The 18,221-nt window shown below is 36.0% G+C and overlaps 1 protein-coding gene across 2 annotated transcripts in view; it reads right to left on the bottom strand.

The window, feature by feature from the left end:
* ABCB7 (ATP binding cassette subfamily B member 7) overlaps positions 1–18,221 on the bottom strand; it is a 100,291-nt gene that overhangs the window by 18,997 nt on the left and 63,073 nt on the right. For both annotated transcript variants that reach the window (XM_075999429.1, XM_020284861.2), the window contains exons 5-8: positions 2,292–2,424; positions 1,155–1,423; positions 431–519; positions 251–338 (exon numbers count right to left, since the gene is read on the bottom strand). In XM_075999429.1, the coding sequence (XP_075855544.1) occupies positions 251–338; positions 431–519; positions 1,155–1,423; positions 2,292–2,424 (579 nt within the window). The remainder of the gene's footprint in view (positions 1–250; positions 339–430; positions 520–1,154; positions 1,424–2,291; positions 2,425–18,221) is intronic.

Below are 18,221 nucleotides of genomic sequence, written 5' to 3' on the forward strand. Positions count from 1 at the left end.
ACCAAAATGTCGTTATGTGATGCATGACTGTATTTATGATCACTTATAAATTAATTCAGAAGGCAAAATTCTGATGGTGCCAAACAAAAACTGAGGAGGGAAAATGGGTAATTTCTGAACAATTACCCTATCACACCTAGAAATCCTACCCTAATCTGAAGCTCTAACTTACAACACCTATTAAATTAAATGGCAGAACAAATCTTAGTGCAGTGTAAAAGGCAGAGGAAAGTATAATTAAACATATTACCTTCACAGTTTCATAATTCAGCAGTGAGTCTATAGCAGCATTACCTGCATCATTATCCGCTTTGTTCATCTCTATTCTAAATCTAGTTCTGTAAGACAAAGATTTGCACAGATATGAAATATATGTTATAAAAGCATAACTAGTTTCTAAACCTTGGCTGGCCTCTGGGGAATACCTTACCTCCACCGTGTGACTGCAATTGTAAAGGCTGTGTATGCACCAAGGGTTGTGAGGGTTACCAAAGCAAACTGGGCACCACATTTGTAATACTGGAAAAACATGTCAAGAGAAAAAGTCATTGTTCTTGCCAAACAGTTTATAATACGCAACAGCAAATCTCTCTCAGTCAAAATATTTTAATAAAAATATGATGGTGGGTAATTATATATGTGAAAAACTAATAATAGGTGAAAAGCCAAATACCTTAGAAAATCTACTTTAGGTAACAAGGGAAGGAAGCCGAACTGCACTTGCCACATTGATACTACCGTCAAATGCTAATAATAAGATAGTATAATAAACAAAGAAGAATTTTAAAAATCTACTTTTAATTATAAATAATGAAATTGTCTAAAGTGTTATGAATGGTGAATAGAAACACAGATATTCTAAGCATATCAGTCCAATGCCACACACAAAAATCTCTGCTAAAAAAACCTCGCGAGTACTAGTTAATGACGATCTATGTGTAGAACTGAATAGTTCTTTATAATAACAGGATAAAGAATTTGGACAGTCCCTTGAAGCTTGTGGTAAAATAATTAAACAAACTGCATAATCTTTCCGACATCACGAAATTTTGCTTTCAAACCGATGGGCATGCAACAGTACAATAGATTCAAACATTGAATGCTACTAATGGGAATGTAAGATAAAAGCTTATTATGAAAAATGTTTTACTTACCAAAACACTGCTGACAAGCATCACCTCAAACATGATGGGAAGAAGATTAAATACCAAAGCACTCAGGACAAAACTGATACCCCTTGTTCCTCTGTCAATAGCTTTAGATAAAGCTCCTGTCTGTCTGCTCAGGTGGAAACCCAGATCCAGGTTGTGAAGATGGAGAAAGACATTTTTGGCTATTCTTCGGATTGAATTTTGGGCTACCTTGCCAAATACTGCATTTCGAACTTCGTTAAAAAAGGCAGCTCCAGCTCTTGATACACCATCTAATGATACATTCAAAAGAAGAAATGGAGTATAAAAATACTGGAATCACCAGAGTGTAAAAATGGCAAGGGCTCAGAAAATGTTTGTACAATGAATAATTCAGTGAATAAATATATAACAGAATATTTACACTAAAAGAAATCTAGAAATCATCTAGCCTAATGAGCACCAACCTTTCCACCACCATGGATCTCATTCAGTGTTATTTTTCCCTAGATTTCAGATATTAAAAGATTTCTTCCAATTAGAATACTTAAATAATAGCCCATATGGCCTTATTGTGGAAAAACGTATGGTATCTATTAAGGTTTTTGATTTAATCTAATTCCCCCAAGTTACAAATGATAAAATTAAGATCCTAAAAAAATCAAGTGCCTCCACTCATGTCTCCTAAATCTCATAAAGTGTCCTTTCTAATACATGGGGACACACAGCATTCATATTCTGTTCTAGATTTGTTTCACGGCTGTTGAATATATTTTAATAAAATATTAATGTACATATATATATTGGCATTTAGCTATTTCCTATTTAACAGCTAATAATAGGAGCAAGAAAATAACTGGCCTTACAGAAAGGGATCTTATAAAAAGCCTAACTATTAGAAATAGTTGTTATGAATTTAATGCCTTATTTCATATTATTATCTCCTGTAACTTGGAAAATGCTACTGTTATCATAGAATTTTTGAAAATTATATCATACAAAGAAATTAAGAAAAAAACATATCAAAAAAGATCTCACATAAAACAATAAACATCCAAAATGCTAAGTTGTGTTTGTGGTGAAAAGGTCATCTGTTCAAATATGATGAAACCTTCCTGAAGAGAATCAACACCTGTAGACAGATTAAAGAATCACACATACAGCCAATCAGAACTGCTGTTGCCATGGTTGCAACTGTATTTGGTGCATCACTCAGGTTCAGCATGTTTCCCGACATCTGGTTGAGGCTGTCTACAGCATATTTAAACATGAAGGGGACCACAATATTCATGGCCTAAAAACATAACAACATCAATTACTCATTATATGCAAAATATTTATTTATAGAAGTACAAATATTTACCTTAAATCAGTATTTATGGTAACATTTAGATATTTACCATTTACTGGTATTAGAATGATTTTCCCTATTTATAAAGATAAAATCTTTGGCATTGGAGAGCTATCATTTCAGGATTTCTATATTACATGGCCATGTTAATATTCATTTACAAGCTATGTAAATTAGTCAAATGTTCCCACTTCCATGAAATCATCCCTGATCAGCCACTCAAAAATGCTCTCTCCATTATGTGAAATCCTACAGAGCTCATGGAACTTATGACAAACTGTCTCATCACTGTGTATGCATTTTCTTTTCCTACTAGAGCCCTGAGAGTCTGTATCATATTACTCTTTTTGTTCTACCCATGCTAAGCATATTGCTTTGGATACAGTAGGTATTTAATAAATATTTTTAAGATGATTTACTCACCAAAATAATAGTAAAACGGAAATTATATAGCAAAAAGGATTGCAAATGCAGATAAATTACAAGTATCTGCGGCTAATTCACTATTGGAAAAAAAACACATCTATTTGCACCACAAAAAGATTCTTTGCCCAATAACATACCAAAAAGAGCCCAATGAATATCAAACTAAGCTTTCAATAATGAACATATTATTCCATGAGAATATATCAAAAGAAAATTTTAAATACATACGTTCCTATAGTCAAGGCAAATATTTAATCATTCACATTTTACATTTTCTATAGTGACAGTATTAAAAATATCAACCACTTAGGAACAGGAAGTTTGTTAGATGCCAGAGTTCTCCTTAAAGAAATTAAAGTGATATATATAAATAGCATGTGAAAACAATTCTATAAGGCTTAATAAAAACACTGAAATTTCAGCTCTTATTAATGTTCCATTGTTAAGCCATCCATTTTTGTTAAATGTAAGAATTTACTGCCAACAAGTCTAAGTCTAGCTAGAACTGACAGAAGCTATATAACTCTTCCCATCAAGATTTCAAGGTAAGGTATACAAGAGTTTTAGCAACCAGGCAGGTGTTCTAACATTCAACAATATCATTAAAATACACAGCAGATACTGGGATGCTTTTAAGAATGTAATATTATGAGGTAAATTGCCTAAACATTAGTGTTTCAAAATATAATCTAACAGAATATATGGCAGGTCACAAATAGCATAAATGTCTCAATTCTGATTTCCTTATAACCCTATAACCTCAGGCTCTTGCTTCTGCTTGAAATGGCCTCCCCTCCCCTATCCGCCTCTCCACTCTTCAAAGCTCAATTTGAATCTCATTTCTATCCTAATGCCTTCTCTGAAACTTGTATTCAATTTGGTACTTATATTTTCCATCTCTTATCTTTTGGTTATAGTTTATGACTCAATATTTATCACTTTTCTGATATATTTCTCATTCACTTTATATGTATATATGCATGGATACACCGCCTTCTTAATGTACAAATCTTTTGTGACAAAACAAACATTTAGTGAACAACAGCTGTATCAGTCAGGTATGGTGCTAGGTACCTTTCATAAAGGTGAGGGTGGAAAGAAATAATAATTCTACAAAATGGGTATTATCTCTAGAGTTGAGGAAACTCAGGTTCCCTGAGGTTTAATTACTTGTTTGGTAAGCAACAGAGATTAAAATCTAGATCTGGCTGGTCCGAAGGTAGTGAGTTATCTCACTTGATTGTGCACAGTCAGTTACAGATTGAACTCCTTGTTCTACTACTCCCCCCACCACTACTGCACTTGACTAGTCTTCAAAACAAAACAAAATCCAGATCTGACGCCTGAAGTCAGATTTTTTCTAGTATATCATAGCCATATTAGCATTTTATATACATTTTACTTCTTTTTACCCTAAAACGGATACTCTCAACTGCACTGTTTAAAACAGCTACAGTTGTAAAATATGTCACGAGGAATTTAAATAATTTGAGCAGATTCCTGGTTTTCCACACAAGTCCACAATCCCTTACCTGCATTCCAATACACTTTCTTGAGTAGGAGAAAAAGCAATAGTTACAACTAGCATTCAATTCAATTCTCATAACTCACACTATAGTGACAACTATAGTGAGTGATGACTGAAACTAATGTATCACCAATGAAGCTGTGCAATTTTACTTTCTTGAAAATGTTTTTTGAGTTTAGTCAAATTTGGGAGCATACTTGTGTATAGAACATGTGAAGGTCATCTGCCCTGTGTTGTTACTGGCAGGAAAAGGGCAATTAGCACAGTGCTAAAACATGACACTACCTCTAATAATAACTGAATACTGTCAGTTTTACCATAAAAGTAATTTTAAAAAGGAAAGAAATATACCATGTGTATTAAAAAAGGAAAGAAATACACTAAAGAAATAGGATTATATTATGTGTAGATGTTCTTATTAATATGTATGTGTAGGTTTCATTGGCCTTGTGATATTTGGGGGCAGGGGTGGCAAATACTAGTTTCCCCCAATATCCCACCTTCAGCAGAACTAGACTTAAGCCATCCCAAATGAGAATATTTTTTTAAAAAACTTTTCATTTTGAAAACTCACAGGAAGTTGCAAAAGTAGTACAGAGACACATGTACCCTCTTCTCAATGACATCTTTTTTTTTTTTAATTTTAAAGAGATTTATTCTGAGCCAAATTTGAGGACCATGACCTGGAGCCACTGCCAAGAGGCCTTGGGCAAGTGGACTCCCTCAATGACATCTTATATAGCTGTAGTTCAGTATCAAAACCAGAAAGATAACATTGGCACACTACTGTTAACTAGACTACAGAACTCATTCAGTTTTCACCATTTTTAAACCTGTACTCATGTGTGTGAGTGGAGGGGTATATGACTGTTTATATGATTCTATGTAATTTTATCCTATGTACAAATTTGTGTAACCACCTCAATCAAGACACACAACTATTCCATCACCACAAAAGAACTCCTTTCTGCTACCACTTTATATTCACTCCCATTCTATCCTGCCTTACCTTAGTCCTTATGCCCGGGCAACCACTAATTTGTTCTTGATCTATATAGTTTAGTCATTTTGAGAATATTATTAATATTATAAATGGAATCATATAGTATTAATAGCTAATTTTTTGAGACTGGCTTTTGTTTCACTCAGAATAATGCCCTTGAAGTTCATCAAAGTTGTTGCATGTATCAAGAGCACATCCTTTTTTATTGCTATTATTCCATAGATTATTTATTCAACCATTATTCAATCCATTCCATGGACTATTTATTCAACCATTCACTCTAAAGGACATTTTGTTTGTTTGCAATGTTGGGCTATTATGAGTAAAGATGTTATTAACTTTCTCATACAGGTGAACGTAATATTTCATTTCTCTGGATAAAATCCCAAGAGTCCAATTGCTAAGTCATATGGCAAGTCTATGTTAAACGTTTTAAGAAACTGCTACACCCTTTCCAGAATAGTTGTACCATTTTACAATAACCAGCAAAATATTAGTGATCCAGTGACTCTGCATCCTCACCAACATGTGCTATCATTTTTTTTTATTTTGAAACTGTTCTAATAGGTGTGTAGTAATATCTTAAGTGGTTCTAATTTGCATTTCTCTAATGGCAATAACGTTGAGCATCTTTTCATGTGTTTATTTGCAATTTGTATCTCCTCTTTGGTAAAATATCTGTTCAAAGTCTTTTGTACATTTTATAATTGGATTGTTTTTGTGGTGTTGAATTTTAAGAGTTCTTTATATATACTAGATATAAGGGCTCTGTTAGATATGTGGTTTAGAAATATTTTCTCTCAGTCTATTGTATTTTGTCCTACCAAAGAGCCCAAACTCCCACCCCACTCAGCAGTAATGAGGAACCCTTTCTCCTTGGAGTCAACGGAGGCTGAAGTGGGAACCTGGACTTTCATCCCCACCTGCTTTTATCCCCACCTGCTCTACTGAAGCAGTATCATAAAGAGACCTGCTAAACAGAAGATTTACATAAGATTCAGAATCCTCTAACATAATACTCAAAATGTCCAGATTTCAATAAAAAATTATCATTTCGAAAACCAGTAAGATATCAATTTCAATATTATAATCAACAGGCACTAACACTGGGGGGACACAAATATTAGAACTGTCTGACAAAGAAATCAGAGTAGCCATCATAAAAGCACTTCAAGGAACATTTATGAACATGTTTGAAATACGTGAAAAAAAAAATAGATGTCTCAGCAAATGTATAAAGAACACCCTGCTGGCTTTGAAGATGGAGGAAGAGGCCATGAGCCAAGAAATGCAGGCAAACACTAACAGCAGGAAAGGCAAGGAAACAGATTTCTCCCAAAAGCCTACTGAGGGAGCACAGCAATGCCAAATATTAATACATTTATTTTGATCCAATGAAACCTAATTTTGTACTTCTGATTTCCAAAATGTATAATAATAAATTTGTGTTGTTTTAAGCTACTAAGTTTGTGATAATTCATTATAGCAGCTATAGGAAACAAAGAAAATTCAATAGGGAAAGGATAGCCTTGGTGTTGGAAAAAAAAAAGAACCTCCATTTAAATCTCATACAAGAATTAACTCAAAATGGAGCACTTCTGCCAGTCCAGATTTAATTTTTTAAAAACTGGAGCACGTGTCTAAATGTAAAAGATAAAAATATAAAACTTTTAGGTGAAAACATAGAAAATATTAATGACTTTGACTTAGGCAAATAGTTCTTAGACATGACAACAAGAGCATAATCTATAAAGAAAAAAAATAAACTGAAATTCATCAAAATTAAAAACATTTGTTCTACATAAGATGTTATTAAGGGACTTAAAAAACAAGCTACAGATTAAAAGAAAATTTTTGCAAATCATGTATCCGAGAAAGGTCTCACAGGCAGAATATATAAAGAATTTGCTAGTGTCAAGAGGCAAAACAAATAGCCCGATTAAAAAATGGACAAAACACTTACACACTTCACAAATGCTTGATATATGCAAATTAAAGCCACAAGATACCACTATATACCTGACAACACTGAGTGTTAGCAAAGAAGTAAGCAACAGGAACTCTTACACATTGTGGGTGAGAATACAAAAACAGCTACTCTAGAAAACAGTTTGGCAATTTCTTAAAGAATTAAAAATATATTTAGCATGATACAGCATTCCATACCTATGTATTTACCCTAAAGAAATGGAAACTTATGTCAAACAAAACCCTGTACCTGAACGTTTATGACAGCTCTAGTTATAATTGCCAAAATGTCCTTGAATGAGTGAACAGATAAATAAACTCTGTTATATCCATACCATGGAATATTACTCAGCAATGAAAAGAAACTGACATATTCAATGACTTCAGTCAGCTCAATTATATAACACATAATTCCATTTATATAGTATACTCAAAATGTCAAAATTATAGTGATTGAAGACAAATCAATGTTTCCCAGAAGTTAGGGGTCTAGAGAAGATATGAATACAAATATGTAACACAAGGGTGATTTGGGGAGTGATGGTACTTTTTTGTATCTTGACTGTGGTGATAATCACATGAATATATACATGTGTTGAAAATCATAGAAATGTGTAACAGAAATAGCACATTTCACTGATTATACATTAACATTAATTAAAAAAATAAAGTAAGTGTTTCAGGTCACAACAGACCTGGTTCCCTACGGATAGGAGATATCTAAAAATAAGAATAGATGACAGAATATTTTAATCAAAATTGATTCAATATGAAGTTTCGTATACCTGTTACTTTCTAAAAATTAAGAAAATAGTTACTTTTACTAGATTATGATCCTGTGACAAAAGGTATATTTAATCTGTGACTGCAATGTACACATTAAGTACAAGAGAAATAAAGGGACTTATCTTTATAAAACTTTTACCCTCTCCAGACCCCTACGTCAAAAGCTTTTCTCATACGTATAATCTGCTAAACTCTTGAATTTTCAGAGACTGGTATATCATTAAGAAATTGAATTCACTCAATTTTTAGCACAAAAATATATAATTTGGGACACTAAAGAATAGAGTTAAGGGAAAAGTAAAATCACCATAAAGGACAGTCGAAAGTATGTCATATCTACATGATGCCAAAACTACTGGTCAATATGTTAAGCTTGATGAGAGTCTCAAATTCCAGATTTAATTATCATTAGTCATCTGAGGAACCCAATTCTTTCAGATTTTTAAATATCCAAACCCCTCAATAATTAATCTCTTTCAGAGTGGCTTTTGTTAACTAGGGGCTCTGTAAGCAGTGCTGCTAAGAAGGGTCCAATATATCTCAACAAGTAGAAGAGAAATTTTTTTCTTTGTTTAATTGTCTCTCTAGTCACAAAAGATTCAGGAGATAAAGAAAATAAAGACCAAGAACACTAAAGGGAGATTTGATTAGCAAAGGAAAAGAAGGGGGAAGGAAAACTGGACAAGGTACTTAGACCATTTGTAAAGACCATCAAGGTAGTGGTAGGACCTTCGCAGAAATGAAATCTCTATTCTATTAAAAGGAAAAAAAAAAGACAAGCAAGCAAGAACTACAAAACAATTACATGAATTCAACAAATGGAAATTCTTTTATACTTTATAAAATAAGTTATTAATTCATGAAAATTAGACCTGGGTAACAAAAAACATGACATAAAAGATTTTCATCATATAAGATAAATTCTTCTGGTTTGTATATAAAGTTTAGTTTGAGTATTAGAGAGTAACCTGAACAGAAAACAGCCTGTTTAATCCAATCCTTGCAACACAGTTGAATATGGATTCTGAGAAAGGGACGCAAGAGGTATGACTAACCTACATGAATAAAAGATACACTGAAGACTCCATATGCAAGACTGTTACGTAATATTTGTAAGAAATTTGTTTATTGTTTTTATTTAACATATTAGTTTGATCAGGAAACTATAAACATAACAGAGCTGAGAGATATAAATAGAGAGGAACCGTATGTCACTGTCAAATAACAGACAACTAAAACACGGTATAGGCAAATTGAAAATCAAGAAGTCAAAATATTCAAAAAATAAACTTGTTTTACCTTATTTTACAGCTGAAGCCCTCAGAACTGAAAGCAAATTAAAGAACATGGACAAGCAGTTGATTTATACAGTGTCAACTGTACTAATCTAACATATAAGTCCTTTTATCTAAGATCTCTAGGACAGGGGCCCTCAAACTTTTTAAACGGGCCAGTTCACTGTCCCTCAGACCGCTGGAGAGTGCGCATTGTGGGCCCAGGATGAGTCGGCTGCTAAGCAGGACAGGCAGCAGCGGCAAAAACACCCTGCGGGCCAGATAAATGTCCTAGGCGGGTGGCATATGGCCCACGGGCCATAGTTTGAGGACGCCTGCTCTAGGAGATAAAAAATTTGGAGGGGAAAAGTACATCAGACTAATATTTAATGAACAACCTCAATGTAACCAGTAGAAATGACATGATGTATAAACTTGATTCATTTTTTTTTAGTGAAAATATCAACATTTTCATTTTTTTCCCTTTTTCTCAGATACTTTAGATTACCTAAAAGCTGGCCCCTCCACTGGGGGCTATACCTCTTTACTTTGGTACGATGGACCCAAGTTTTCACTTCTGATAATTTTAACAAGGTGTGAGTTGTTAGAGCCACTTCACAGGGTCCCTTCCGCTTTTCTGCTTCCAACTGGGGCCAGGACCTGAGACAGGCAAACTCATTTATAGTGGTTATCAACTGATCCACTCATTTGACATATTGTTTTACTCTATTCTCTTTTACTTATGGTTATATTACCATACTTACCTCAGGGTACCAGGAAGGGTCTCTCATAAATTATTTTTTAGGGGCTTAACTTAAGCCTGTTTCTAAAGGGCTACTCTTATCCAGAGGAGGGCAAGCGGGAATACGCTATTTCATTTTAGATGGTTTTTTTGTATCAATTTCAGGATGTATATAATTTCTATTCTAGGTGTAGGGCTTTGCTTACTTGCTGGGTTACCTCTGCTACAAAGGGGGATCCATTATTACTCTTATGAAATGTCCAGCACTCAGCAGAGTATGCTCTTGAGTCCTGTTGACAATGGGTGGCCTGCTGATGTCCTTGCTATAGGAGGAGGAGCTGCCAAGCCATCTCTGTAGCTGTCTGTCCACGGCATCCATCACCAGTGTGTCATTCTCTATCTGTTCAGCCTCTTTCCCTAGACTGAACGATGTGCAGGCTTGCTGAGGCCTGATCGCCAAAGTGCAATGTCAGTCTCTTGTATACGTCTTCAGGCCCTGGTATTCATCCAGCAGGAGCTTGGTGGTACCCCTCCCCCTCAACAGAGGTAAGCTTCTGCCACTTCTGAAACAACCCAGGTGATCTGCTGCTCGCCCAGGTCTGCCTCCTGGGCCCACTGTGACAAGTTTCGCAGCCACTGCTTGTCTACAACTGCCTCACTACCCCCTGGCCCCCTCCCCCATCACCCCCTGCGTGGTTCACAGAGCACTAGGCATGGCTGGTGTCAGGGATTGGGGTGGCAGCTGGGTGAAGAGACCCCCCCCCCGAACCCCTTCTGTCCACATGGGTAGTACCAATCAAATCCCCACTGTCAATTCTGCCCAGGGCTCCTGTGGGGATATTTGGTTCCAGTGCCCCTCCTTTGCTGTCTGAGTCCTGGACTTAAAATATATATATATATATACTCTCCTGGAGGCTTCCCGCAATGTGGAGTCCTTTGCAACTTTGGGCAATGTTCCTTTCAAGGTCCTTTTTCTTTACAAAAAGTCAGTCTGGGGCAGCTTTTTCACCCTTTCCTTCTGACTGTTTCAAAAGACCCTGCCAGAAGCTATTCTTGCACATTCAAGCCCTCTATTTGATATTGCTGAACACTGCCCTGCTATAGCTATGGGTTCCCTCTGGCCTATATTGAGTCTGCTGCCAGGAGAGATCATTCTGAACTCCGAGTCATAATTTACTGGGTGTGGGACTGAAGAGTTAGTTCAGGCGACGCCCTCCCCAGCTCCTCCCATGGTGCCAGGATGGTGGTGGCAGCAGGCATTCCTTCCCCCTTTGCTACATGCCGCTTGGCGACAGGCTGTGTGCACCAGTCTTCCCTCCTGCCAGGGCGACCCCTGGGCTGTGGCCCTGCCTGGAGGTGGGAGGGGAGCCTCATTGATCAAAAATGTCACAAACACAGATCATTTTGTATACTGTAAACAATGACTTTATCTCAAGCAATGAACTTGAGACTTAACATTTTACCTCTGTAGTAGCAGGTGGACCTTTTGAGCTCTGAATTTTCCTGGACATAATTTGCCTTTTAGTAAAAACTTGTGCACGAGAATTGGCCATCCTAGAAAACCTGGCCTACCTTTGAACCTTATACAAACACTTGCAAATAGAACCTTATACAAACCAACTGGGGTGCCCAAAGGGGGTCATTCTCCTTATCTTTCTTTATTTTAAAGGATTTAATAGGCAATGGAGAAGACCCATTAGAATGTACCTCCAAGTCAAAATCAGGGTCCAAACAACAAATTCCTGGGAAAAGAACCAACAGCTCAGAATAAACCCAATCAACCACCACTTCTTCCTTACACTCCATTCAAGCGGTACCAATCACCACTTTTCTTCACATTCCATATAAGCAGTACCACAACAGAAAATCTCACCAGGCAAGTGGTGCAAAAACTCACAAACATACACAAACAATATAGGGAATTCCCAAAACAAATAATCTAAAATGACATGGCTTGTCAATAAAATGAGATTTTTCATTTAACAGCCACTTCTCCTCACACTCCATCGTGTACATTAGATTCCAATAACACCATTCTCTTTGCACATGAGTTTGTAGCTATAAGTTAACCATTCAGCCAAAGTTTTTCCCAGGGGGCTTTGAGATGGAACTTCCTTATGTTGCAACAAAATGAGCAAATAAGAGACAATACAGGGGATACAAAACTGCCAGGGCCCATCAAACAAATGGGAATCCAAAGGGGACAAACGCCATCCCAAATTGCACCTCAACCAGTGCCTCAAATGCCCTACCACAGGGCTGAAAAGTTCACAAATGGAAATCCAAAAGGGATAAACACCACCACAAATGGACATGGGAATCCAAAGGAGACAAACGTCACCCCAACTGGAAGGTTCAAAACCCTCCCCAAATGGGTGGCTTAATCCTCCTGTTCCCTGGGCCTCCAACAAATGCCTCACAGGGCTGGAAGATTCAAAACCCTCTCTAAATGGATGTTCTAATCCCTCTGTTCTCTGTGAAACCCTACCCTAATGTGGCCCAGTCCCCCCCCCCCCCCCGTTCCCTGGGAACCACAAATGAGCTCCAAATTCAAACCAGGTTCCACAGTTCCACTCAACCTCATGACTTCCACCCCCCAAAAATGCCTCAAAACAAAGCCAACAAGAAGGTCTGAACCCCTCCACCCCAAATGAGTGGTATCAAGGTCTCAGGGTGTACCTGGGGAACTTATTCAACAAATGGCTGAGGCTGTCCAGACATCTCAGAATCCATTTCCTTCTCCTCACCTCAGTTCAGGTTGTGGGGAGCCACATCTATATCAGGGAGAGTGAGACAGCGACAGCGGTTCCCGGGAGCTAAAACAGGCTCTGGCAGCTGCCGGAGCGTCTCTTGCTCTCTGACCTCGAAAAGAAGTTACTCCTACCTGTGAAGACCCATGACTTTGACGCGGGGCTGTTCCCTCCCTCTTCCAGCAGTCGTGGGGTGCCATTCAACCAGGGCATTGATAGGCCCACCCAGGGATGGCAAATTCTGTTACCAAAAGTTCAGCACTTGTCCCCAAGGTCGCATCAAAAGAACGAGGACAAGTGTTTTGAGGAGGTGGAAAGAGGAGTTTATGAATTTGCCAGCAAATGAGGAGGTTGAAAGACTCCTGTCTTAAAGTACCAATGTCCTGTCATTAATTTTTGTTAATATGGCCTTTTACAGTAAAATTTGTTTGACCTATTAATAAAATTAGCAGGCATCTGGATTAACTGGTAATGAGTTAAAATATATTACAGGGTAGGACTTCCAGTTTCCTGTCTGACTTGTAAAGAGCTTGGAAATCATGACTCCCATGCTCACAATAAGAAAAAAGCTGAACTGAAAACCAATAACTCTTCTTGGATTTAACAGAGAATTGAGGTCACAGAACAAGCTACTGCCCTGAAAACTGGACAAACATAAATATATGGAATCACAGCTTACTGGGAGAAGCAGCTGTGGCTGGAACCAGTAAATGGTAGGTAGGAACACTACCAGTAAATGGTAGGTAGGTAGGAAGGGTAATTGACTAATTGCTGGAGAATAAGCAAGGACTACACCTAAAGATTAAGACTCCTGGGGGTACAAACTTTCATGAGTTTTATTTCCAATATCCTTACTAAGTTCTTATGGTAAATATGTAAGAATAATGCCCTCATATTTTGAGCAGGGAGAGAAGAAAAGTAATCATTTTGAAATATGTCCAGAGTATTCTGTTCTCATTAACAAAGGGTTTCTCTCAAGGGAAATTATATTATCAAAGCCTAACTGACTTGGAATTTATCAGAGTATGACCATCATGGCGAAAGGGAGATACCCAATTCCACCTCCTCCAGCCTTCCTGTTTCATCTAAGCAGAGAGGGGAAAGCTGAGAAGTACCTGTGAGTGTCACATCCTAGGGGCACAGGCTTCACCAAAAGTCTGAAACCTAATCATAGGATTATAGAAGGACTCTCCCCAGCCCACTTACCATCACATCAATAAGGTTCCTCTATAATAAAAAGATTACAACTGAAAGGACTGTAAGATTCATAACCTATTTAAAAAGAAGTCTTTAGGGAAACTCAAAGACAATAGGTGAGACAGACACTAGAGGAAATTCTAGCCTGACACCTACAGCTACAACAAACATTACAGATAGCCAACTCCTAGCCTTTATAACATAAATCATGTTAAGGGCCTATTTATCTCAGTACCTTTTACCCCAAATGTTGCATCCAGCTTTCAAAAAAAAAAAAATTACAAGGCATGCTAACAGGCAAAAACCAGTCTAAATAGAGAAACTAAGCATCAGAACCAGACTCAGAAAAAGCAGAGATTTTAGAATCATCAGACCAGGAATTTAATGTGCTAAAAGGCTCTAAAAAAAAGTGGATAGTGTGCAAGAACAGAAGGGTAATGTAAGCAGAGACAGGGAAAACTCTACGAAAGAATGAAAAGGTTATAAGGTTATACAAGAGATCAGAAATACCATAAGAGAAATGAAGAATGTCTTTGATGAGCTCATCAGTAGAAAAGAATCAGTAAGTTTGACAATTTATGTCAATGGAAACTTCACAAAATGAAAAGCATAGAATAAAAAGAATTTAAAAATGGAAAAGAATATGTAAGAACTATGGAAAAATTATAAAAAGTTTAACATATGTGTGCTGAGAATACCAGAAGGAAAAGAGAAAAAGAAACAGAAGAAATATTTTGAAATAATAATGGCTGAGAATTTTCTAAAATTAATGAAAACACCAAGCCACAGATCCAGGAAGCTCAGAGAACACTGAGCATAATAAATCCTAAAAAAACCTGTACTTTGGCATATCACATTCAAACTGCAAAATAAATAAATAAATATAAAGAAAGAATCTTAAAAGAAGCCAGAGGAATCAAGTATATACTAACATCTGGGCAGGAAAAAATTATTAAAAAAAAATAACAAAATCCAGAAGGAAAACCACCTATAAAGGGCCAAAGATAAAAATAACATTGCTCAAACAATTCAGCAAGAAAAAACAAACAAACAACCTCATCAAAAAATAGACAAAAGATATCAACAGAAGTATTTCAAAAGAATATAGATAAATGGCCAACAAACATATGAAAAAATGTTCAATATCACTAATCATCAGGGAAATTCAAATTAAAACCATAATGAGATACCACCTTACTCTTGTCAGAATGGCCATTATTTAAAAGTCAAAAAACAACAGACGCTGGTATGGACGTAAGGAGAAAAGAACACTTATACATTGTTGGTGGGACTGTAAACTAGTACAGCCTCTATGGAAAACAATATGGAGATTCCCCAAAGAAATAAATGTAGGCCTACCATTCAATCCAGCAATCCCACCACTCAGTATCTATCAAAAGGAAAAGAAGTCATTTTTTCAAAAATACACCTGCACTCGAATGTTTATTGCAGCACAATTCACAATTGCAAAGATATGGAATCAATCTAAGTACCCAACAATTTATGAGTGGATAAAGAAAATGTAACGTGTGTGTGTGTGTGTGTGTGTGTGTATGTGGGTGTGTGCGCATGTGTATATACCATGGAGTACTACTCAGCCATAAAAAGGAATGAAATAATGTCTTTTGCAGCAACTTGGATGATAATGGAGACTATTATCCTAAGTAAAGTGAGTGAATGGAGACTATTATCCATTTCTCAGGAATGGAAAAACAAAAACCACATGTATTCACTAATAATTGGGAACTAAACGATGGGCACACACAGGCACAAAGAGATGTAAAAACAATGGAAAATAAAAAGACGGGTAGGAGAGGGGATGCAGGGTAAAAACTATTGAGTACAACATGATTATGGTGACAGGCATACTAAAAGCCCCAACTTAAGTATTACAAGATAGCTGTGTAATAAAATCATTTGTAACCCCTTAATATTTGAAAAAAATTAAAACAGCAATGAGATGCCACGTTATCCCTGTCAGAATAGCCATCATTAAAAAGTCGAAAAATAACAGATGTTACTGTAAATGCAAAGAAAAAGGAACTTTTACACACTGTCGGTAGGACTGCAAAATAGTACAACACCTATGGAAAACAGTATGGAGATTCCTCAAAGAGCTAAGAGTAGACCTTCCATTCAATCCAGCAATCTGACTACTGGGTATCTATCCAAAGGAAAATAAGTCATTGTATGCAAAAAAGACACCTGCACTTGAATGTTTATTACAGCATAATCCACAATTGCAAAGATACAAAGACATGGAATCAACCTAAGTGCCCGTTAATTCATGAAAGGATAAAGAAAATGTGGTGTGTATATATGTATACAAACCAAACACACAAACACACATATATACCCTGGAGTACTACTCAGCCATAAAAGGAATGAAATAATGTCTTTCATAGCAACTTGGACGGAACTGCAGATCATTATCCTAAGTATCTCAGGAATGGAAAAATAAACAGCACATGTTCTCACTAATAAGTGGGAGCTAAGTGATGGGTACACAGGGGCAGAAAGAGATACAAAGGACATTGGAAACTAAGAAGGAGGAGGTTGGGAAGAGGGTGAGGGATAAAAATAAAAATTTAAGTATCAGATACAATGAACACTGTCCTGGTGACTGAAAGCCCTGACTTCAGCATTACACAGTGTATCCATGTAACAAAAACATTTGTACCCCTTTAATATTTTGAAAGAAAAAAAAATAGCAATGGACTTTTCTTCAGAAAATATGTAAGCAAATACAAAGTGGACTGAAATATTTAAACTGTTGAAAGTAAAAAAAAAAATACCCATCAATGTAGAATTCTGTTTGTTCTCAGTACAACTGTCATTTGAAAGTGACAAAAAATAAACACTTTCCCCCCCAAAAAAAACAAAAACTGAGGGAATCTATTGCCAATACATGTGTCTTCTAAGAACTGTTATTAAAAAACAAGCTCTTCAGAAAGAAGGAAAATTATATAGAACAAAAGCTCAGACTTCATGAGTAAAGGAAGCATATTAGAGAAGGAGTAAATTAATATCAAATAAAATCATTTATTTTTCATTCTTAATAGATTAAGAGTTTCTTCATATTAATAACAGCAACAATGTAATGGGTAATTAGAGATTATGAATAGGTAGAATGAATGACAGCAATGTATAAATGATGAGAGGAATAAATTGGGAATACTGTTATACACACTACCCATGAAGCAGTATAATGTTATATGAAAGTGAACTGAGATTGGTTATAAATATACATTGTAAATTCTGTGTCAACCACCAAAAAAATTGAAAAGTTTAATTGGAATGTTAAGATTAGAAAAAATAAAACCATACAAAATGCTTAATTAAAGCCAGAGAAGGAAGAAAAAGATTAAAAGAAAACTGAAATAAAAACAAAAAACAAAGAGCATGGGCAATGAATAGAAAACAGTTACACATATGGTCAATATTAATCCAATAGTATCAGTTGATCATTTTAAATGTGAATAGTATAGACCAAATAAAAGACAGATTGTCAGAGTAGATTAAAAAACATAATCCAACTATAGACCTCACTTGAAATATAAAGACATGATAGATTAAAAGTAAATATAGGAGAAAAAATATATACCATGCTAACACTAATCAAAGTAAAGCTGGAGTAACTATATTAATATCAGACAAAGCAGACTTCAGATTAAGGAAAATTAACGGGGATTAAAAAAGGGGCATCACATAATGATAAAAAGGTCAATTATCCTAAAAGATATAACAATCTTTCATGTGTATTCACATGAAACAACACGTGAATACGTGTTATGTATTCACATAACAACATCAAAAATGTGTGAGGCAAAACTGATAGAACAGGCAAAAAAATATATAGATAAATCCTCTATTATAGTTTGAGACTTCAACACCCCTTTATCAGTAATTGACAGATGTATTTGGTAGAAAATCAGTAAGCATACAGTTGAAATAAACAGCACCATCAATCACTTGATTCTAAATGGCACCTTCAGGATACTCTATCCAATAATAGCAGAACGCACATTCTTCTCAAACTCATATAGATCATTCACCAAGATAAACC

Source organism: Microcebus murinus, chromosome X, assembly GCF_040939455.1.
Source record: "Microcebus murinus isolate Inina chromosome X, M.murinus_Inina_mat1.0, whole genome shotgun sequence".
Classification (NCBI taxonomy): Eukaryota; Metazoa; Chordata; class Mammalia; order Primates; family Cheirogaleidae; genus Microcebus; species Microcebus murinus.